General features: G+C 44.8%; 2 protein-coding genes across 2 annotated transcripts; both read right to left on the bottom strand.

Moving 5' to 3' along the window:
- Window positions 1-14,592: 14,592 nt before the first annotated feature.
- LOC139832693 (F-box protein At5g18160-like) lies at window positions 14,593-15,255 on the bottom strand. Its single transcript, XM_071822511.1, has one exon. It carries the CDS (start codon window positions 15,253-15,255, stop codon window positions 14,593-14,595), a length of 663 nt encoding a protein of 220 aa, XP_071678612.1.
- Window positions 15,256-16,909: 1,654 nt separating this feature from the next.
- LOC139832692 (F-box protein At5g18160-like) lies at window positions 16,910-22,843 on the bottom strand. Its single transcript, XM_071822510.1, has 3 exons — window positions 22,634-22,843; window positions 20,260-20,281; window positions 16,910-17,883 (listed from the first exon to the last, which is right to left on the bottom strand). The coding sequence occupies exons 1-3, from the start codon at window positions 22,841-22,843 to the stop codon at window positions 16,910-16,912; spliced, it is 1,206 nt and encodes a 401-aa protein (XP_071678611.1).
- Between the last annotated feature and the right edge of the window lie 812 nt (window positions 22,844-23,655).

Below are 23,655 nucleotides of genomic sequence, written 5' to 3'. Positions count from 1 at the left end.
TCCAACCTTGCTTCTGGTCAGTTGGAGCACTCAGTATGTGCTCTACTAGTTCCAAAATAGAATATTTACATTAGGAAGTATCTATCTAACATCGTGCATATATCAAAATTCTACAAGCAGCAGCCGTATCATGGACAAACTATATTGAAATTTAAATACCTTCAAGGTACCTAAATTAGCAAGGTTTAGAACCCTACATGTCCAGATCTCTTATCACTCATTTACTAGGTTAATTAAGGATACACCTAAGCAACACCCCAATTTTATGAAAGAGAATGAAAAAGGTCAAACAATAGGGAACCAAAACCAAAACCAAACACTCAACATTTCAACCCTCAACGAGGTTTGATAACCAGTTCAAGTTTGAGGCTACAGGAGCATGTATAGATACTGAATTGCTCAACCACAAAAGGTTAGGCGGCTATAGGAGAATCATTCAGTTCAAAGGAAATACCATACAAAAATAGGATGCAAATATATAACAGTACTACCAGAATGCAACTTAGAGGCACCTTAACTCATCAGGTATTACATAAACCATTGCAACCAACAAATTTAAAATGATGCAAACACTTACATATCTCAAGATTAATTGTTTACAACAACCAAATTACATGGAGTAAAACAAAGAAACTATGAACCAAACCAGACGAAGGTGGAGCAAGAATCACCAACACAATGACAATGCTACCACAAAGAACGCACAAGACGAAAAAAGAAACTCAGGAGCTCACCACAGGGGGTGTAGCCAAGGACAAAAGTAACCACCATCAAGGTTGCGGCGTGGTGTTAACAAGGTTGTCAAAGACCGGGGCAGCCGAGCCTACCACCATGCCAGTGGCCAAAGCTAGCCCAGCTGCAGCAGTACTACACTGTAGCCCTCACCAGCATCAGCAACTCCAGGTTCAATGGAGAGGAGCTACCGAAGGCTCATTATTAACCTGCAAAGCACAATCAGAGTTAATCATGCCCACTAACTAGGAACGGGAACCTCATATGTATTGCGATAGGCCAAAGTCCAAAAGACACACACATGTAGCTAGAAAATTGAGAAAGATACAAGAGGATTAGTAAGAGAGACCAGAGAATGATTAGTAAGAGAGACCAGAGAATTAAACCAGGCTGCCACAAACTGATGCTTTGGAAAAAGAAAGCTAACCACACCTGAACATCTCTAGAGCGACATACTCCACGCAAAAACAGCAACAAGGAGTTGACCATACAGTTCACAGTTCACAACAACCTAAATAACAGTTCCCAGGTCCAGTACCTCAATATATGTCTAGGTTAACATAAACAATTTAAACTAACACTAAATTTTCCTCACAACATTAGGAAAAAATAGCACATAATAACAAACTAGTCTAGTAGTGGTAAAAATATGATGAAAATATATATGCATGCCAATCTATATGTAATACTTGAACCAAAACAGAGGTCGACGAGTCCTAAACAGGACACAACATGGGGTACAACGACACCTTAGTGCATTACCAAATCCTAGCAACAACTCTTCTTATCGGACTGATAGCAAATTGAAGAAATAAAACATCCAGCTTGAATAAAACTCATTCAACCAAGCCATGATACTACATGGAAAATAATGTAAACATAAAACTGAATACTTTATGCTAGAATTGGCATGTAGAGATACTAGATGACCTTGTGAGCAAGAGGGAACCCGAGGAGCTCACCGAAGGTGTGTAACCGAGGACAAGCGTCATGGTGTATCAGCAGCATCAGTGTTGGAGCCGAATAGCTATGCCCTTTCCTACATCATGATATTCCTCGGTAACCTCCACCAAAGGATCTACCATCTGCCAATGCAAATATCATCCATTTTCAGCATTCATGCCACTATGTTACAACAACAAAAATTCTAGGTCTACAAATACCGGTGCACTACATAGGGGAAAGCTAATTAGGAACTAGATCTGCGGCGTTTGAGCAAGATATAATTAAGAGGCCATCATCATGCATATATATCATTTCTCGATAAGAAAAAAATCCACTCTGTGTAAATACGTGTACTAAAGATAGGAAGAATCTGCACTCATAATGATGGGTTCCGCTTCTTAAGAGAAAGAACAAGAACTAATACATGTCCTTTTGATCAAATAGAATCAGAATAAAAAATGATTCAGCTACAGGTATGAAGGTCCTTGAGGGACATCCCCCAACATACACAGAAAAATGGATGATTATCTAAGGCAACTCATTAGAACCCAATCAGAAAAGAGAAGTAGCCACCAATGTCATTGTCGACACCACTGACAATCACATGGCTAGTCGCGATGAACTTTGCTTCCTGGGAGGTGTCGCTACTCTCCTCTGTCACCTCCACCGAAGGATCTCCTTTTTGGAAACATAAGTAAAACATGAAGTACTAGGACTTGATTCACCATTCTAGTTGTATCCAACACAAGAACGTGTGTGAAGGATGTGCCTAAATTAAGTGCAGTTTGCAGACAATTTTTGACACCTTTCAATTACAAGAATAAGACAATAGTAAAGGAGACTATAAATAGCACCAAATTCAGACTACAAAGTACAAACAGCACTAGACTGAGACTACAAAGAGCACCAGGTTGAGGCTATAAATAGCAACAGATTGAGACTACAAATCCACATGGAAACATTATGGTGGCCCAAGTTATTAGACTCAAACACCTAACTAAAAAGCTGACCTGCTCACTAAAATGCGTCAGGTTGACAAAAAGAAAACCTTACAGCTAGGCTAGTAACTCAAATTCTCTTTATAGATATGTGCATTATACAATGAAATGCATTAGGTTGACGAAACAATAAACCATATAGTTAGTACAGAAATAGAGTGGATTAGAAACCACTCATTGATGGCTAAAGTTTCAGGTACTCAAAACAGAAATAGCTTTGGTATTTTACTAGAGCCAATAAAAAATATTTTTCCTTCTAGACCAAACATGATCCCTTAGTATGACAGTGACCCCACAATAAGCCTTAAAGGAAAAGCATTAGCAGACTACTCTTGACTACTTGAAAGTGTTTTAAACTAGAATTCCGCTGATAAAAGATATGCAACTCATATTAAAAAGCAGGTTCCTATCAGTAGCAATGAGATCATCTGTGGTTTTTACACAATGCCGTCCCTAGATCAACTTCATCAAAATCATTGAGTGGTTTTACACCATTGCACTCTCTACCGTCTTCTAGGTTTGTGATGACCATTGACCTCCATGGTAATATCTGTAAAATATCAACAATAGCATATCAGAACGCATAATCTTAACGAGCCTTCCTGTCAACAAGTGCACGACATCTCAGTGAGACAAATGATTAACATCTGAATGATGTACCGACAGTTACTACTAAACATGAGCAATATCTATAAATAAACACTTGAAACAAAAACTGTACTTCTCACTTGCAGCTGTCAAGTTTATTATTCTAGTTCTAGACACTATGCAACAACTTATCTCCAGACTAAAATGTGATTTTTCTATGTGATTTTTCTGCTACAACCTAAAGAGAAAACCAACTTGGAAGGCAGAAACAGAGAAGAAGTGCATTTGAACTTAAAAGGAATTCAATTGAGGAAAAAAATATTATCTTCAACACAACCTCCAATCAGCAATTCCACTTCTTAGTTTGCATTCTGAAGATGTTAAGGAAAAAAAGAGCAACTTGAGGATTTTCAATACATCTAGCAACATTCAAAAACAAATTATGAATGTGTAGAAATAACAAAGATATATTTGAATACCCATGTAACAGATTTGGGATGGCACATAGGTATCCAAATAACATATTATCGCTTTGATCTAGCATATTATCGTATAGTTTATGTGCTACAGAGCAACAAGATCGCTTAGACCTAGGAAAAGGGTCCCAGGCCAAGATTCCAGCTTCCAAGTGATGCATCCAAAGTTCCAGTCAGCTACAGGTCCCACCTACCCTGGCTGTCATGTAGTCCTCCTCGATATCCTTGCACAAGATAGAAACATGATGGTCAGCTCTATAGGCAGCAATCATGCATCTACCATAGCCTAGCAACTCTGTTTTCTCAAAATATGTAAAGTAATCGTCACAGTTTTTTACTATCATTCCTTCAAAAAAAAAGTTTTTTACTATCATTAAATATATGAATGTTTATGGATAAATATTGTCCTACATGGACTTATCATTCAGCAAGTGTGCTCACAAGCTATAGCAGATTACATGCTTTGATCTAGCATACATAATGAGAACACATAAGAATATGCACATGTGTTATCTTGCATTACCGCAAAAATGAAAATGCATCCAGAACTTAAAACGCGGGTAATAAAATGTTAAAAACCTGTAATGTTCTAATTGGATCAGCGAAGACGTACACATTCTGATGCACAATGATTAGAAGAAAACAGAATTGTGATACACATCAATTAGGAATATACAGTAGTACGTACACAAATCTTGCTACCAATTGAGGAATAAGATTATCTAGAACATTAATTAGTGCTCTGAATTAGTAATGTTGAGAAACTCCTACATGTTTTTATCACTCTTACTACTTGATAATGTATCATCAATTAAGCATACACCGGCCTAAGCAACAATCCTAGTCATTCACCAAAAGAGATCACCATTAAAGGTGAAGCTTACAAATTGATACCAAAACCCAACACTTAACCTCCAGGGTACACACAAGCTGAATTATTTACGGTTAGATCCAAATTATCTACAAACTTATACTGTGTTGCATGGAGAGCAGCCAAAACAGCACAAATTGATCACAAAAGGCATTGGGAGCTAGCACCTTACTATGAGAGTGCATGTTCCCTGGAGCAAAACAAAAATACTGCTATGATGTCGCTTTCATATGAATGATAAGCATACCATTCGTGAACTGCACTCAGTCTGCAGTCTGCAATTTTGTCGAGTCCAGAACAATGATATATCTCTTTAACTGCAAAATTTTAAGTGACGATACGAACACTCCATAACCAATATGCTGCTCCTCTCTCTATTGACGTTCGGTTATACGAGACTTAGCTCGAATCCTAGTATGCACGGTGTATGTTCTAAAATACAATTCAAGAGTATCCTGCCTTTTTCTGTCGTCTCTGTATTATACTGTCAAATTCTGGACCGCTCCCTTTTGTCCATGTTTTGACAGTTCTACTACCAAGTTTTCGTTTGACATTACAGTATCCAAGGAGTCCGAACCCACGAAAAATGAAACCGCCTTCCCGCCGGTATAACCGTACTAGGAGCTCAGCAATAGAGATACAAACTTGAGGTAATGAGACACCGCATTGCTCACCTGCATGCTGCGTCAGTGGCAGCTGGGCTCTGTAGGATGTGGCTGCCTTTGGAGCAGAGCAGCAGCAGGTCTTCCTCTCTGTCGAGGAGACGGCAGCGCACCTGGAGGAGCCATGCCGGCCGGATCTTGCCGGACTGGACGACCTTTGACGGCCGGGAGCAGCAGGACGCGGGCCACGCCGCACAGCCAGTCGGCGAGGGAGACGATGGTCCTGGAGAAGTGTGCGACGTAGTCCTCGAAGCCGGCCGGAAGGACCGGCGTTAGGGTTCCACAGCTCGTCGTCGTGCCGTGGTGCCGCCGGAAACGCCCAGTAACGCGGCGGTGCAGAAAAAAGGAGGTCCCTTCAACCTCCCCTCCTCCTTTGCCGCCGGTGGGTGTGGAGGAGGGTTCCAGTTCGCGCGTGGTGGTAGGAGAAGAACGCCCTGTCGTCCCCACCGGCCTACTCGCCGGCGCGAGGCGGGGACCGTAGAAGCGCGGCCTCCTTGACGTCTAGGTTGCCTAGATACGGCGATACGGATACGGATACGGATACTGCGATACGCCGATACGTCGATTTTCCAAAAACACCGATACGGGGATACGTTTGTATACATATAATTTTTAATAACATATATACAAATTACTGATTTTTTACCAGAAAAACTACTATATAAGAGTGTTTGCATTAAAGCTTCACAATTCCAGCACTCTCTTAGTCGCTTCTCCACCTTGCTCTGAAGTAACGATTTAGTTTCTTAAAAAAAAAATAGAAAATCAGCTGCTAAGTACATAATAGGTATCCGGAGGTATCCGATACGTATCCGTGTATCCAGCAGTATCCGATACGGATACGTGAGTTTTCTGAAGTATCCGTGCAATGGAGCTTGACGTTGGAGGCGAGCAACAGGTCGGCCTCGTTGTCGCCGGACCGGAACGACGACGATGGGGTCGGCCGTGCCACGTAAGAGGTCAGAGCGTGGCATGAGAAAGCGCGCCCGGTCTGGTTCGTCGCCGATGGCGGTAGGCATGGGCCTGGCTAGGGTTTGCATGTTTTAGCGCGATTGGAGGCGCGGGACTGCGGCGTGGGTAGGGGAAAACGGCGGGGCTGTGGTGGTGGTGGCCGACGAGCAGGAAAGGCTAGAATGGCCAGCGGGGCTGGGATGGGGGAAAAACAAAATTGAACGCCGAATCACCAATCCGAGGCACAAACTCTAGTAGGTGAGCACTGATTATCTCCGTAATAAAATCCCTCCTCCCATATTTCTATTTCCCAGATAATGCTGCAGGTAACAAGCTGCAAAATCGATGCATTGGCTGTAGCCATTAATTTACTGGTCGGATTTAATTTAGGGGGCGGAAACGCAGTGGTAATTTAGGAGAACTAGGAAGCATCGGCACGGCGGCACGCCGTGCCCGTTGGGTTATCATGTGTAGATTAATAAAAAGTTGTAATATTTGTTTCTTGAAAAGAAGAGGCGATGTAATAGATTTTTGTGTCGAAATAGCTATGGAAGAAGGTAGTAGTATTCTCATAAGGTTATCGTGAGCCGATTAACATAAGGTATTAATATCTTTTTTGAATAGAAGAGGCGACAAATGGTGAAATATTTTATTTCTCGCAGCTACAATAGCATAACCATGAAGGTACTATAGGAAAAGGGAACTACAAATGGAGAGTTTACCATCGGCAAATTATTGATAAAGATTGTTGCATGTGCATGTTTGAAAATTACCGGTAAGAAAATACCACAGCTGAAGAATTACACACCGTTGAAAACCGTTGTTAAGTAATTATCATATGGGAAATTACTATTTAGAACCGATGATTTGCATGGAATAACTACCGGCACGTCGACGAAGGAATAATGTCAAATAATCACTGCTGAGGTCAAAATTTTGTGGGCATAAATAACCATCAAAGAAATCAACAAATCACCTTCGAACTTACCACGGTAAAACTACGACTGAAAAAATATGTCAGAGAATAAAGAAAAGGGAAAAATTAAATTACTGCTAGAGAACTACTATCAGATAAAACTAACCGTAGAGGATGTACCTTGGGGTAACTATCGGTGGGACATTACAGCCGGGAAGCTATCTCAAAAATTTACCGTCGAAGAGTAAAAGGAGAGAAACAAAAAAAATGTTCAAAGAAGTACCGTTTTAGAATTTCTCATAACTACCAGTAGAAAGTTACGGGCGAAAAGTTATCTGTAGAAGTTAGCATCAAAAAATAAAAGGAGAGACATGTAAAAAATATTATTTTTGTCAAATAAAGGGCGACGCGGTGGCCGCTGATTGGTAGAAAATGATGACCTTCAATGCCCATGCAGTGGAGCTGTGTATTTTTCAATGCGTGTAATAACATAGGAAATTTACAGCCTAATGGGAAATTATGCACCCTTGAAGAGTGAAAGTATGAAAATGCGTAGAGAAACTATTGCTAGAAAAGTTGTGTCTAAGAGAAAGTTGCGCCATAAAATTGCGCAATCCCAAAGATCGTGGTAGGGTAACTACCGCTAGAAATTTAGAGCCCGAAAATTTGTGCCCGAAAATGACCATTGAGTAATTAAAAAAGAGTTTGCTATCATAGATGTACGCTAACTACCATCGGAAACTTACGGCCAAAAATGTCTATCAAATCGAGTTGTGTTAAATATTACCGCCGAAAAGTTGTGCCGAAAGATTACCTTCAAGTATTATTTTTTAAGATCTAAAAAAATATGCCGTCTATAAATTATTGCCATAAAGGTGTGTCCAGAAATTCCCACCGAAAAGTTTTAAAAGAAGGGACTTAAAAACACCGGCCTAGGTAATTGTTTGTTTGAGAGGTATACATAGGTAGTTACAGCTAGAAAATTGCGGATGAAAAGTTGTTCTGTCTAGAACTATGATTCAAAAATCTCAAAAGAGGAAAAAAAGAAAAAAACACATTGTATCATATGCATATGCCACGTGTTAGAAATTGATTGGAAGAAAGTGGTGCATCTACAGTGCTTGAAAGTGGAGCACTCTCCTTCAAGCAAAGGGGTTCAACTTTAATATATAGTATTATTAACTACCTCTCTCTGGAATATCTGAAAACCACATCCGGGCCTATAATCAAAAATATAAGGAATTGTACATGCTTAGAAACTTGTGGTTTGTCACTTGCGTATATAAAGTTCAATGACATTGCTCTTAAACTAGCAAAAATACAACGACTTGAAGTCAATGTATCCCTTAAATCAAATTTGTTTGGTCATTCGGATTATCATAGGCGGTATCCCCTCCCGCAAGACTGGTCATGTCTTTTCGTTGCGGAGCGCATTGCCGACAACTCCGGGTGAGACATTGTCAAGAGTGGACGGAGGAAGGGTTTGCGTGTGGGGCAAAAAGGATGGCCGTCAAAGAACACTATGTCGATGACCACCGTGCTATAACTAGCTATGCCCTTGTAGAGCCCAACCGCCATCGCAGAAACATGCTCCCACCAACCATGCAATCCGACAAATGGCGATGCTCGATGTTGCCCGACGACGGTTGACATGCTCATGTATGCATCCTGGTTTTGCCCCTTAGAGAATTGTTTGACCATCCACTGCATTATTTGATCATCCACATGTTTCTATCTAATGATAAGTTAAACTATGCCCCTCATCGCCACCATCTTCCACTGTTCATGCCTCGCCTACATTCACACCCACAGGACCTCCATCTACCACCCATAGCTTGTCGTTGGTGCCGTTGTGGTCAAAGGCATCCGACTCCGGCAACGGCGCCGCGAGAGTCACTCCACGCTCGTGGCCTCCCGCGCTCCACGCTCTGTTTTTTTTTTTTTAACGTGTCACTCCGATGCCAGCTAATTTCTAAGAGTCGTGTAGGTGCACATAACAGTAGCCACTTCTACAGCTTGGTATCACGGATACAAGTTTTCTCGTGTGCGGCACTTTTTTTGAGGATTCATTTTTCATTGGACAGACATAAATAGCAGAAAATAATATTAAATAACACAAATTTACAAATTAGAATTGAGATCTACATACTGATACACAAATTCATGACCAACACATTCAATTGTCGAAATACACATCAGTGTCTTCCGAAACCACTACTCCACCGTCGACATTGTGGTCTCAAGGATAAAAAACGAGATGTCTATGCGGCCGAAGGTTGCACCTCCACTGCAAGAACCTGACGGCGGTCAGCGTCCTCAGGGAGGCTCTAGAACGACGCGAGCAGCGCCCGCTGCTCGGCGCGCATAAACGCGCCCTCTTCACAGTCGTAGGGGAGGAAGTCGACGTCGTGCTCGTCTTCGTCATCCATGTCGTCGATGACGGCGTCCGCCATGATCGCTAACTGCCGCGTCATCGGCACTGCGAGCTCCGCCTCGAGGTTGGCCCAGGCCACCGCGCTCGCTGCCGCGAGCTCCACCCTGGCCTCCGCGAGCTGCGCCTGGAGGGGCGGCCATGGTCGTCGCCTGCACCGTCGCCAGCGCTTCCATCGCGGCCTCCTCCGCCCAGGTCTCTGCCACCTCCGTCGTCGTCTCGGCCTCCAATTCTTTCCTGCGTCCGCCACTGTCCGCGAGAGCGGCAGGCCTGGCGTCGATCTCACGCACGACGACGACGAAGCTGGACCCAACGGCTTCTTGCTAACGAGTCTGGCGACCCTCGCGGCAAGCACGGCCCAGCCGCCTCAGGTGCCGTTATTCTTTTTTATGTTCAAATTTTAGTCGTTTTATTCAAATCCTTATAATATATAATAAATTTGAATGAATTCGAGTGTTTTGGGTTAAATTTTGTTCTTCTGGATTCTGTTTGGGATCAAGTGGAGATGCACTTAAACGCACAAAGCAATGTCGTATTGTTGAATACGCTCTTGTAGCTACCCGGAAAGGGGGAAAAAAAAGCTCTTGTAGCTTGAACTCTTTGAGTGATGTCACAATGACAGAAGCTACGTACTGCTGTTAATTAGCCTTCAACCGGACGGCCGTCTCGCTCAGTCATGGGTGATCGTTGGTCCGATGCTTCGGGCGAAACCAATTCCCAGGGTGTGACGGACGGTGTGTACAGGACCCGGGTACATATTCACCGCGGCATGTTGATCCGCGATTACTAGGGATTTCAACTTCATGTTCCTGAGTTGCAGAGAACAATCCGAACTGAGGCAATCTTTCCGGATTCGCTCCACCTTACAGCCTTGCTTCCCATTGTCATTGCCATTGTAGCACGTGTGTGGCCCAGCCCATAAGGGCCATGCGGACTTGACGTCATCCCCACCTTCCTCCAGTATCTCACTGGCAGTCCCTCGTGAGTGCGGCACGCACCTTTTTCTTTGTTTCGGAGCGGGGCGCGTACTATTACCACTACGTACCACACCACCGGGCGGCTGGCCTTCATGTCGAGTCTTCCTCCGCCGCCAACTCGACGTCGTCGTAACCAAGCCTAACCAAACCTCCATGCGGTACTTTGACGTCACTATAGGTAGGTCTTGAGTTCGGCAAGACGACTTCGGTTCACACGTGAAAGTGCTTCGAAAGGCACTGGCTCCCAATGGTGAAATTCTTGCTGAAAGCACAGCTACGTGCTGGCACTCAATCAAGTAGTAGCGCTGGCACGTCACTCGGGTTGTTTAGTACGCTGCTACACAAACTGCGCACCTGCATTAATTAGCCCACGGCGAGGCCAGTTCCGCGGAACTGTAGCAATGTGACGCGTTTGAGCGGCTGGCGCCGCTGGACTTTGTGGATTTATCCGCTTTAGGCATTTAAACTACGGTTTTGCTATGTCTCAGTCAACTGAGATTTTCTTAAGTCTATGTCAATTACAAAAAAAGTGCTTTGAGTTGCACTTTTCTGTTAAAAAAGTGCAATTGTTAAAAAAGTGCAAGTGCTTTGATAGAAATGTGCAACTGAACCGAGTTGCACTTTTCTTTGAACTGTAGTTGCACTTTTCTGAGTTGACTGAGACTTAAGAAAATCTCAGTCGCTAAATAAATGCGGCTGCCACTGACATCCTGAGGTGTGATGCGTGCAAAATCTTTGGGAAGGCTCCGACAGCTTTTAGGGCCTTTTTGAGCGATTAATTGGGTGGAAAATTAAGATGAAACGGCACATGCATATTTGATTCGTACTTGGGAGTTGGAGGTGATGCAGCTTTGATGGATGGCTAATAAAATTTGGGTCTCTCCGGCCTAATGAATCAGAGCAGAGGTACTACTAGTAGTAGCTAGGCCATGCGCGCGCGAGGCTAGGAAATTAATGAAAGAAACCCAGTCTACTCCAACCGCCGATCAATATTTTATACTAGTATCAACCAGCTGATGGAAGGTGAATAGTAGTAAAAAAGAAGAAGAGAAAAGCCGTGGATCCTCCAATTTACTAGTGGAGTCGTGCACTTGGGCATAAATAAATAAATAAATAAAAGAATAAAGAAGGAATGTACTAGTTGAAAAAAAAAGAAGCAGAGCAGCAGCACATGACTTGACATGGACACGATGGATGCTTATTATAGTAATTCTCTGGCAGACCCGCGCGCGCATGGAGGCGAAAAGCAAAGGAAGGAAGGAGGCGCACGCTACGGAACTGCGTCACGGAAAAAGAAGAAGAGAAAAGAATTACTAGTTGCAAATGAAGAACAAGTGGATGGAGTAGTGGGGGCAGTTGCGAATGCATGCCGGCGCGGCCGGGGCGAACAAGTGGGGGTAGAATCGATAGATGGATGCGCGTGCACGTGCACGTGCAAGGAAGGAAGGAGTATGATGGACGGACGAGGGCACGCGTAGGGGTGGACACAAAGCTCAAAGCTCGAGGCTTGAGAAGGCTCGGCTCACCGGGCTCGACTCGGCTCGAAGGTCATACAAGCCAAGCCTAAACCTTTCGATCAAGGCTCGAGGCTCGACAAGCCTGCTCGATAAAGCTTGCAAGCCGGCTCGAAGGCTCGATGTAATAAAAATAATCATCATAATCTTCACTAAAAATCTAACATTTAAAAATTACAAGCAACAATTGAGTATGAATACATTGTCTAACAAATTTCACGAAGTACCAGTAGTCCAATACCGACAATAATACTTGGGTATATCACAAGTTTTTTTTTTTTTTTTTTTTTTTTTTTTGAACGAGGATAGGTCCGGAAGGACCTAGATGATTGCATTAATATAGAGCGGTGGAGATACAACTTACATACAGGACCTCTAAGAAAAAATAAATTACAACCAAGTCCTGGCAAATCGCATAGAGGACCTCAGAACTAAAACAGAGAAAGCAATCATGTCCAGGTCCAGCTCCTTCTCCACCTTGCTCGCAGAAATTCCGGCCACGAACTACCACAGCGACACCGGGGACATGACCACTTGGATCGCTGCAGCAGGAGCTTATCGCACCGGAATTGAAGGGCCTCCGAATCGGCATAGCCTGGAAGTTGAATGTTACCTTGCACCACAGATTGGACAATGGCGTGCAAGTTGGGAGTGGCCGCCTTCCGGCCATGAGAGTCGACGGCGGGCCAGCACGAAACTGGCGAGAGGCTGTCGAGGATGCACTCCCGACATATGCGATCACCACATCTCCCCATCCACCAGATCCGAAGAGATCAGAATTCAAATGAATCCCCAATTCTCCACCACCACCATGGTGACTAGGAAGAACCAGGGAAGTCGCCGGTTCGACTTGATCTGATGGAAGAACGCACTTATTTGTGGTGGAGCTCGAACACGCGGCCTCCTCTTCCAACTTCCTCCATGGAAGCATGGTGGAGATGGCCGAGGTCGACGGATCGGTGGCGTGCGGGGCCGCCCGAGCCGAATAACTCCAGAAGCCGACTTTATTGACGGAGATCTCTGGGATCCAAGCCCCCACCGGCCGCACTTGCCAGAGCGCGGCAGCTAGGACGACGACGCCCAGAACGCATCGGAGCCAGCCGACGAGCTCCGATGACCTACTCCCATACGCCATAGAGGACAAACTACATCTAAAATCTACAATTTGGACGCCGGCGCCTCGCCTTAGCTTCCGCCGGACGGCAGCACCGCCGGGGAGAGCATCGGTTTGGCCCGGGAGCGGAGAGTCGACCCTCAAAACTACTGTAGTGACGAGAGAGAAAGGGGAAGAAGAAATGACGGCATTTGTTGTCCCCAGTATATCACAAGTTAACCAACAGACACTGTCATACATCACTGACATATAAGAATTTTCTTTCTCGTTGGAGTCATTTGCTAGCTGCACGTAGAGTAATCTTATCAATTCAATCATGCTAAAGAACATGGAACATCAAGACAATACATGTAGTAGTGCTGCTACATCAATTACCGTTTGTGGTAGAGAATCTGCTGCTTCCTGTTGCAACCATGTCGGTCTAGTTGAAAGGATACCGAGCAGCGAAACTGTCTTGGAAGTCATGACATTGGTGTATGCACAGCTCTATTGCCTGCTCTTGCGGCTTTCCTGGACGATTCAGCGATTTCCTTTCCAGGTTTGCATCTTCAGCTGGTGGTGAACCGTGAACGAGCAGAGTAGCAGCCAGTTGCGCTCGTGGGGAATTAGAAAAGAATAGCCGGTGGTGGGAATTCGTTGTAGTCTGGTTGGAGGAGACGATGAGGCTGCGGAACACAGGTGGAGGAGCGAGCTGCACCCGTGACGGAAGGCCGACGAGAGAAGGGTCGGCGACCGGCAGGCGGCGGGTGGAGGGCCTCCGACTAACCTTAGATTACCTACGCTTCGTGGGACCTAGGGGTTCAAATCGGGAGGAACAGGGGTGGGAAAGCCATGGAGAAGGAGATGAGGACGGTGGCGGCCGACGTTGGAGGCGGTGGTAGCAGCGGGTGTCCGGCGGCGCCGGCCCTGAGCCCCTGAGCGATGTGTGAGAGCGGCCGAGTGAGGGGCGAGGGGATGAGGATGAGATTTGTCCACGCGGGGAGGTAATTCAGCTAATGGACGGGATGAGGTGTCTGGCTCGACGAGCCGCTCGAGCCGAGCCTCGAGCCGAGCCTCGAGCCTCTTTTCTGAAAACGTTTATGCTACAAGCCGAGCCTGGTTTGGCTCGATTTTCTCCGAGCCGAGCCTCGAGCCGGCTCGGCTCGGCTCGATTCCACCCCTAGGCACGCGTTCGTGTGCATGCGCGGCATTAATTGTTTGGTGTTTTGTTTTGCTATGTACTCCGCCCAAACAGCTACCAGGCTTTGCCCAAACAGTGCAGCTACGCCGTTGGCAATGGGCCTTCTGGTTATGGCCTCAAAAAGCCCAAGTATTCCTTTCCTTTTCCTTTTCCTTTTCCTTTTGGAAACAAGTTAGATGAAGTTGTCTTGATGCCTCCACCACTGATAAGTCGACCATGTACTTGAAAGCCCAGAGTTCAGCCTCGTAATCCTGCATCACCCAGACATGGACAATGGTTCGAACCACACAACACGGCAAGTAGCTTATGTTCCATGGTACCGGGCTCTGGCATTGTTGGCAGTCTGATCTCGACGTGCCTCGGAGTGTCGCATCCTACCGTGAGGATATATAGGCTGTATTCGTCATAGTGTCGTGAGACGACCCATAGCACCCGGTGTTCTCCGGTGGGATGGTGCCGGTAGAAGCCGATTATGACGTTGTGGATGTGCTTCCCTGCGAAACCCATTGCCACGTCTTGGCAAGGCTGAGGCTGTGGCAGGAGAACGCGCGCGCGGATGACCGGGTTGCAGACGTAGGATCGGGATCTCCAGGAGATGGCGAGGAGGCCGTCGCAGGCGCCTCTGATGCGAATCTCGTCACTGTGTTTGGTGTCTGGAAGGAATGGCCAGAGCGCGCCAGCACCGAAGGCGACGAGCATCTCCCGGCCATAGATGAGAGGGAGCGACGGCTGGCGGCGGTGGTGTTGGAGCATGAATTCGGGGGTGGAGGTGGCGCTACGCCACGACGTGCTGACGGCGCGGCAGCGTCCGACGTCCTTGGACGTCAGCCGGACGAGGATGTTGTCGATGATCTCCTCGGGTAGGTCCTCCAGCAGGGTGGCGCCTCTCCTGTCCGGCATGGTCGGGTCCGATCAACTGAAAAGGGAGTGAGCCGGCGACGCTGGATGACCGGGGGCGGGGGTCAAGCTGTATAGGGGGCACGGCGACGAGGAGAGCTGGAACTGGAAGCCACGGCGCAAGGTGCAAAGGCCGGCGACGGCGAGCGAGATCGATCTCCTATTGGCTATTCTCGATGGGGAGTACGTGGGGAAACAATTAGGTCTCGCGGTCCGTGTGTTCCAATAGGTTGAGGATTTTTCGGTTCAGCGAGTAGTATCCCGTAGTACTTCGTTGGGCGGTGTCACGTACGTAGGCTTGATCGAGTTGTGTTGATTCTTAAGGGCTAACGCTGTATGCACTAGTAGCACACGTACGCAATATACATAGCTGGTGGTACAAACAAGATGGTTGTTTTGCTCACTTGAGCAGCTAGAGACATAGATGGTTGAATCGTTGAGCAGCAAGATTTTTTTTTTTACACAAAACAGCTCTTTATTGATTAGATCACATCAGTACACAGGGTTCGCCGGATATAATCCATAACATAATGAAAAATCTCTTTAGAAGAAAAATTAAAGCAGTATTTAGATATGCGCGAGCAGCAAAGATACTTAGTGGTACTAATCTGTGGTAATTCAAGTTTGTGCTAGTTTTTTTTTTTCTTAAATGGGAGCATCGCTCCAGCCTCTGCACATCCACACAAAGTTATCAAGTTATTCACGAAACGGGAATACAAAGATCACTCAAAGCCACCTTCCTAGCGAAAACTCGCTAAATCTAGAAGAACGATGAAGGGAGTGACTAAGAACAGGACCAGCACCCTAATCTCACACCAACGCACATCATCTAAAAACTGAGTGTCTGCCCAAACTACTCATTGGCGGGTGAGAAGCGGAATCAGCTCAGCAGACCCGCAGCACACACCATTGCATGCACAGAAGAATCGCCACCACGCCGCATCTCCAAGAGGGATCAACGCATCTTCAGGAGCGAGATCGATCTCCTCCCGATGGGAAGTGGGGAAAACAATTAGGAGATTGAGCACATCTTGAACTCGTTTCTACCCAAAAGGAAAGAATAAAATTCCAGGCACGAAAAACGGTAGGAAATAAAGGCCTTGGCTACTCCCAACAGGCGACCAGAGTTTCTTTCTTCGAGCATATTAGCACCCAAGTAACTATATCAGTCTATGCAAGTGCGCCTGACAAAACATGTTCACACAAAGAGTGAGCGGGTTCAGCTTACTAGTTACGGCCTGATTGTACGCTGAACAACATGGAGATCAAATTATCATCCTATGGAAGAAGAGATGCAGAGTAGCAATTTCAACGACTAAAAATGCCTTTCCTCAAAGAGTGTGAACAAGACTGAATGTCTCATCTCAACAATGCCATTGCTGCACTATAACCATGCCAAAACTAAAGAAAATTTAGGTAGCAAGACGGAACGGAAGTAAAGTTGTAATACTACCATAGATCGATAGAATTAACAAGACGTTCAAGACACCGTACTAATAAGCTTCAAATGATGACGGCTTAGGTGCTACTGCAACCATCCAAAATAACTAGTTTTACTAAGTACGAAGAGCTGTGAACAAAAGACATGCTCTGAGTTCTAGGACAAAGCAAACCAGCAGTCCTTAACATTCAGACATGCTCTGCAACCATCCAACATTCAGACATGCTCTGAGGAGAATGGCTCCTCTTCTCCTTGCATGGCATGGTACAGCAGCGGAACAATGCTCTCTTCTATGCGAAGCTGAGTAAGCTCCATACCATTACTCTCCCCAATGTTCACCATTCCTAAGAACTTGCCATCGACGCCGCAGCGCAGAACTTGTTTTCGACTACACATGATCAGCAGCTCACACTCATTAAGCACGTCCATATCATTGATCCATTTCACCATTGAATCTAGTGGTGGTTTCCTTTCCTTTTCGTTTTCGAAAGAAGTTAAACAAAGTTGTCTTGACGACTCCACGACTGATAGGTCGATGTGGTACTTGAAAGCCCAGACTTCAGCCTGGTAATCCTGCATCACCCAAACATCAACAACGGTGTACGTGCAACAAGAGCTACCCGAGACAGCAAGGCTCCCCTTCATGCTGAAGAGCTTAAGATTGTAGCACAGCTGGGTGGGGAAGCGCATCCACCGGAACGACTCGGCTTCAGTGTCGAACACAATAAGCTGACCTTGGATGCCCGTCACATCGGGATGCCAGTGCAGGTTGCCGTGGTCGACTATTGGAAAATGGCCAGAACGGAACAAGACGTTGAGTGGCTTATCTTCCATGGTAGACGACGACGCGGTTCGCAGTTCCACGTGTCTCGGCCTGTCACATCCTACCGTGAGGATATACAAATTGTATGCATGCAAGTGTTTCGAGATCCAGAGCACCCTGAGTTCTCCGGTTGGATGGTGCTGGTAGAAACCGATTATTTTGCTTTCGATGTCTTGCCCAGTACCGATCATGTCTTCAGGCTGTGGCAGGAGAGCTTGCTTGCGGATGACCGGGTTGCAGAGGTACGATCGGGATCCCCGAGAGACGGCGAGGAGGCCGTCACAGGCGCCTCTGAGGCGAATCTCGTCACGGTGCTTGGCGCCTGGGAGGAAGGGCCAGAGCGCGCCAGCACCGAGTGCGATGCGACGACCATCCCCCGGCCATCGATTATGGGGAGCGACGGCTGGCGGCGGTGGTGCCGGAGCATGCACGGGCTTTGGAGCTGCAAGTGCACGAGCTGGGCAAGGTGATCTGTACCGTGCTGTTCTTGCCTAGCTTTTGTAGTTAGATTGATACATCTGCTTGGCTGTGACGCATGCCTATTTGTGTGATAGCTTTTGTAGCAATTGTACATTTATGTACTATACAGCTATAGGTAAATTTACTTGATAAATTGTTTCTATTATACTGCTGTAGGTAATTTTACTTGATGAATTTTTCTTTATTATTATACTGCTGTAGGTAATTTTACTTGATGAAATGTTTTGTATTATACCGCTGTAGGTAATTTTACTTCATTCCTCAAATTGTCTGTATTATACCTCTAAGCAATTTTAATCACTACATGCTAGCTTCTGTTGTATGTACTACATGCTTTATTTCAATGTATTGTAATTAGTACAATTGTGTGCAATTAAAATAGAACTTTATGTGATGCATATGGTACTGTATGTAATTTTAACACAAGTATTTTATTTGTAGGTGTCTCTCGAAATAGGGAGAACATTGATGATGCTAGGTGGGGCAGTGGCAACCGCAACAATGAAGAAGTTTTTCTAATGAGGAATGGTTCAGCAACAACGGAAGCTTGGACAGGTAAATGCTATGTTACCTCAGCTTCATTTGTATTTAACATGTTTCGCCTAAATGCTAGTTGCTGTAGTTCGCTTGTTGAAAATCTGACATGGAAACATTGCTAATTTTATTTTACTATTGCTTGCTCTTGTGTACTTCTGTTTTTTACTTGATATGATAACATGATGCATTTTGAATAGAAACTTTATTAGTTTGGTTAGAAATGCTTAGTTTATTTTTTTATTTGTTACATTGTTCTTCTATTTTGTAATGTAGGACTGGTAAACAATGACATCAACTATGTTTGGAACCATGGCCGTAAGTTTGAAGGAGGATTTCACTGTCGATATTGCAACCTAAGGAGCAGGGGAGGTGGTGCAACCCGCTTCAAGGAGCATCTTGGGCATGTAATAGGTGAAGTGAGAGAGTGCCCGAATGTTCCAAGAAATATTCGTGATGCAATGAAGGGTGCCCGAAATGCGACAAGGCAGAAGAAGAGGGAGAAGGCAACCCGTAAACTCAGAATTGAAAGAGAGATTATGGATGGGTTATATCGCAGAGAAGGGGTTATAAATCTTGAAAGTGATGATGAACATATTCAGATGAAACTTCGGGAGTCACTTAAGGACAAGAACATCTCTCGCGCAGTTGAGAGGAGGCAGGGCAGTGGTGGTGGTGTTCGTGTTTCCCTTGGGAAAAGGAGTATCACAGCCTTCTTTGACAAGGAGTTATCGAGCAACAAAGTGTCAATGCAACCGAAGATTACCACTGCTATGGATCCTGAGTCGAGAGATGTACTTGGGCAAGCTTGGGCGAAGTTTTTTCAAGCCAATGACATTGCTGGTTTGAAAGCTGATTGTCCATACTTTCGAGCGGCAATGAAGATCACTCAACAGCTTGGTCCAACTCCTATCCCAACTGCAAAGGAGATTGATGGGATATACTTGGACAAGAACTATGATGAAGCTACAGAGTGGCTAAAGCTGTTTAAGCAAGATTGGAAGAACTACGGAGTTACTGTGATGTGTGATTCATGGACTGGACCTACTGGTATGAGTATTATCAACTTCATGGTGTACTGCAATGCACGGATGTTTTTTCATAAATCAGTTGATGCATCTGGTCAAACTCAGAATTCAGGTTAGTTTCTCTTGTTTTGAATTATGCTTCTGTTTACTGATGCTTTATCTTGTTTTAAATTATGTCATGGTGTACTGATGCAATTGTTTGTGTTATAATTATGCTTCCTTTTCTTGCAATTTTGCAGAATTTCTCTACAGAGAGATTAAAAAGGTTGTTGTTGAAGAGATAGGCCATGAGAACGTTGTTCAAATTGTAACAGATAATGATTCAAATTATAAGAAGGCATGTAAAACTCTGGTAGAACAACCTGAATATGATCATATCGTGTGGCAGCCATGTGCTGCCCACACTGTTAACCTCATGCTTAAAGATATAGCTAAATTTCCTGAGGTTGATGTGATAGTTAAAAGTGCCAAGCAGATCTGTAGGTTTTTCCATAATCACAATAACCTACATGATAGCATGAAAAAAAATGTTGGTGGTGAACTTATAAAACCAAATGCCACCCGTTTTGGAACGGTGTTCATGTTTCTTCAGAGTTATCATGAAAAGAAAGACCAGTTTAGGAAATGGATGGTGTCTGATAATTGGAAGGAGTGCATTTGGAAGGATGATCCTGATTATGTGTTCGCCGAGGAGCTACTATCTAGCAATATGTGGTGGGCAGCCTTAGAGTGGGTTCTTCACATGTTGGAGCCACTCTATAAAGCCCTTAGATATGCTGATACTCAAAAGAAGTGCACTCTATCTGGATTCAAGAAGAGCATGATGTCAGCTGTACAAGATATGGGTTCTCATCTTGGTGCTGGGTCAGCAATCTTCCATAGAGTCATGAGCAAGGTGTCCAAGAGGATTGATGCCATGCAAAAAGACACTCTAATGGTTGCAGGTAGCCATAAACTAGTAAAACTGATATTATCTTCCTTTTTCCTATGGGTTTTAACCTCTGTCTTCCTTTTCTTATATAGCTGCTGTCCTTGATCCTTATACACATTATCAAATCAACATGAGCAATATTCCAGAGTTCGCTGCTGCACTAACTGATGCCATAGAGAAAATAGCAGACCCAGATAGTGCTGTTTTGGCCATTCATGAAATCAGCACTTACAGGGAATGCCGTGGGAGGTTTGGCCAGAGGGTTGCACGCTTGTCGGCAGGAAATATGTCACCAAGTAAGTTCTAATTCTCGAGAATATAATCTGTCTATTGCCTCTATCAGCAACTCCTTAATGCCACTGTTTTCACTTGTTAGCTGAGTGGTGGTTCCAGTTTGGAGGGGAAGTTCCCAATCTGCAGAAGTATGCATTGAGAATTGTATCACAGTGTGTGTCATCAAGTGGATGTGAGAGGAATTGGAGCAATTTTGCTTTGGTCCACACGAAGCAAAGAAATCGTCTTCTGTATGGCAAGCTGCACAAGTGTGTATCTGTGCGTTACAACTTGAGGGTATGAAATATGGTTGCCTATCTCTCGTGTTATTTTCTGCATGTCTCTGTTTTGTACTTGCTGTTATTGATGGGTTTTGTTTCCATTGAAGATACGGGCTGAAGAAGACCAAGACCCAGTGAGAGAGAATGCTAAGGAGAAAGAGGTTGATCCATGTGCAATGATGATGGACACAACCATGTTTGATGAATCAAATCCAATGCTGGAGTAGTTGAATGAGGATGGGGAGCATACAGTCTTGGATGGATCTGAGGCTGCTAGCGCCGTGTTTGAAAAAATACGTTCGCTCAACTCAAGTAGGAAAGAAAATCATCTTGGAAGGAAGGACAATAGCAGGAAAAGAACAAGGGCAATGGAGGAAGAAGAGGAGGATGCCTACAATGATTCTGAGGATGATGAAGAAGAAGAGAATGAGTATATTGATGTTGAAGATGACTCTGACAATGAAGATGGTGAAGATGACAGTGCAAGTGAAGCTGATGGAGAGGTGTCAGGCCAAGCTGAAAAAGATGGAGCAAACCAAGTCATCGAGGGAACAAGTGACAACTTGGGGAACCGGAGATCTAGACGGGTTAGGCAAGCTAAGAAGGTCAAGGATGTCAACAGCCTCTACTATTGAGATAGGTAAATTCCTTACTTTTATTTTCTATTTCATTTGTAAATTGCCATTTCTCAGTTACAACATCCTTTTGCGTTGCATGATCATCCTCTTAAAACGTTATACAAAAACTATGAATAAACTACCTTCTAGTGAAACTACACATGGCCGCAAGTTCTACTGTTTTTATCCATTGCTTTGCTGCTATGATTGCAAGGTCACACTCAGCTAGTTCACATATTAATAGAATCATAAAAGTGGTATTTTGATCGTCCTGTCATTGTTTGCTTTTGATCTTCCTGTCATTTTCTTTGTCGGAACTATAGATATACATATTTTTATCTATTCCTGTTTCCTTCTTTGAATTCACATAATAATGTTGCTGAAAATACTCCCAGGAGCTGTATGTATGTTTGTAGAAGCCTTGGAAGCCTGGGAGCAAACTATCTTTTTGTGTGATGCAAGACTGAAGATTTTGGGCGGAAGAATAGGAATTAATAATTGAATTCCCTATTCTCTTTTTGGGGTTGTAATGCTTGAACTTTGAATTGCTCGGCTGTGTTGATTTTGGACTGAACTGTGATGTCCTTATTTTGGATGCTTGTTTGGACTACTAATCTGAACTGTTAAGTAGCCTATTAATCTGGACTTTGTTGTTGGACTATTTCTGGATATTTATTATGTCATCTCTGGATGGTTAATCTCATAAGTACTAATGATTTACTGTGGTCCGTGCATGTGATTTTTTAGCTGGAGATTCTGTTAAGCAATTTAGTCTTGGTCATTTCAAAATTCTGGGCAAATTTCGTTCACTTTTCGTTCAAATTTCGGTCAATTTTCGTCCCAAATTTCAAATTTTGTTTTGTGCTTTTCGTCCGAGATTTTCCGAGATTTTTCCGAAAAGCTGAATTTCGCCCATTTCGTCCTGGGCCGGTAAAAAACGCAAAACGAAATCCAAAACCTTGACTGCGACGACCATCCCCCGGCCATCGATTATGGGGAGCGATGGCTGGCGGCGGTGGTGCCGGAGCATGAACTCGGGCGTGGAGGTGGCGTTGCGCCACGACGCGTTGACAACGCGGCAGCGGCCGACGTCCTTGGACGGAAGACGGACGAGTATGTTGTCGATGATCTCCTCGGGCAGGTCCTCGAGGAGGGTGGCGCCTCTCCCGTCCGGCTCCGGCATGATCGGGTCCTGCCAACTGCAAAGGGAGTGTGGCGACGTTGGCTGACACGGGGCGGGGGTCAAACCGTACAGGAGGAGAGCTCGAACTGGTTAGCGCAGAGGCGCGAGTTTTCGGCAATGGCGACTGAGATTGATCTCCTCCCTTTTGGTGATGTGCGGAATAGTGTCGCCGTGTCGCGCGTGGGGAATTTCAGGATCTGTTTTCTCACGAACCTTAAGCCCTTACAGGAGACCTCGACGACCCCCTCCAACTATTTCGGAACGTAATCTCTCAGGACTCAGGGCAACGCCGGAAAGTGTCGGTTGATCTTGTGCAGTTACGCACATTATCTTGGGCGTGCAAAGTACTCAAAATTTTCGATTGATGATGATGATGGTCCTAGATAGCTACGGCAGCAAAAGATGTGTCGGCCTCTGAAAATAAGCTCTACAGGTTTCAGCTTTATAACAGAGAGATAGTACTCCCACCGTTCTAAAATAGATGTCCCAGCTTTGCTAAAATATTCATGTACATGGAGGTGTTCCGATGTGTACATATATAAATATAAATAAAATATTTAAATAAAATTGAAACTTCCTGTTGTGAACAGAGAGCACTATAGTCTGTACTCTAAACAACTTGGAAAGGTTAAGCCCAACGTTGTCGGAGCAGCTTCAAGCTGAAGTCAGCACCTGTGTGTCTGCACCATCCATTCAATCGAATTCTGCTGTTATGAGCGCGTGTATTTCTAGCACTGCCATCCTCCTCTACATCTCCACATGTATCTGAATTTTGCTATCGTTCTCCAAGAATCGCCGCATTTTCCTTTCAA

Source organism: Lolium perenne, chromosome 6, assembly GCF_019359855.2.
Source record: "Lolium perenne isolate Kyuss_39 chromosome 6, Kyuss_2.0, whole genome shotgun sequence".
NCBI classification, from domain to species: Eukaryota; Viridiplantae; Streptophyta; class Magnoliopsida; order Poales; family Poaceae; genus Lolium; species Lolium perenne.
This window is presented reverse-complemented; position numbering and strand designations above follow the sequence as displayed.

Excerpts from the sequence above, each read along its gene's own strand:
- LOC139832693 (XM_071822511.1), bottom strand. The coding sequence starts at position 15,255 with ATGCCGGACAGGAGAGGCGCCACCCTGCTGGAGGACCTACCCGAGGAG.
- LOC139832692 (XM_071822510.1), bottom strand. The coding sequence starts at position 22,843 with ATGCCGGAGCCGGACGGGAGAGGCGCCACCCTCCTCGAGGACCTGCCC. Across the intron at positions 20,282-22,633 it reads TAATCGATGGCCGGGGGATG|GCTGCCCACCACATATTGCT; the intron begins GTCGTCGCAGTC and ends ACCCACTCTAAG. Across the intron at positions 17,884-20,259 it reads TGCCCACCACATATTGCTAG|GTCGCATCGCACTCGGTGCT; the intron begins ATAGTAGCTCCT and ends CGGGGGATGGTC.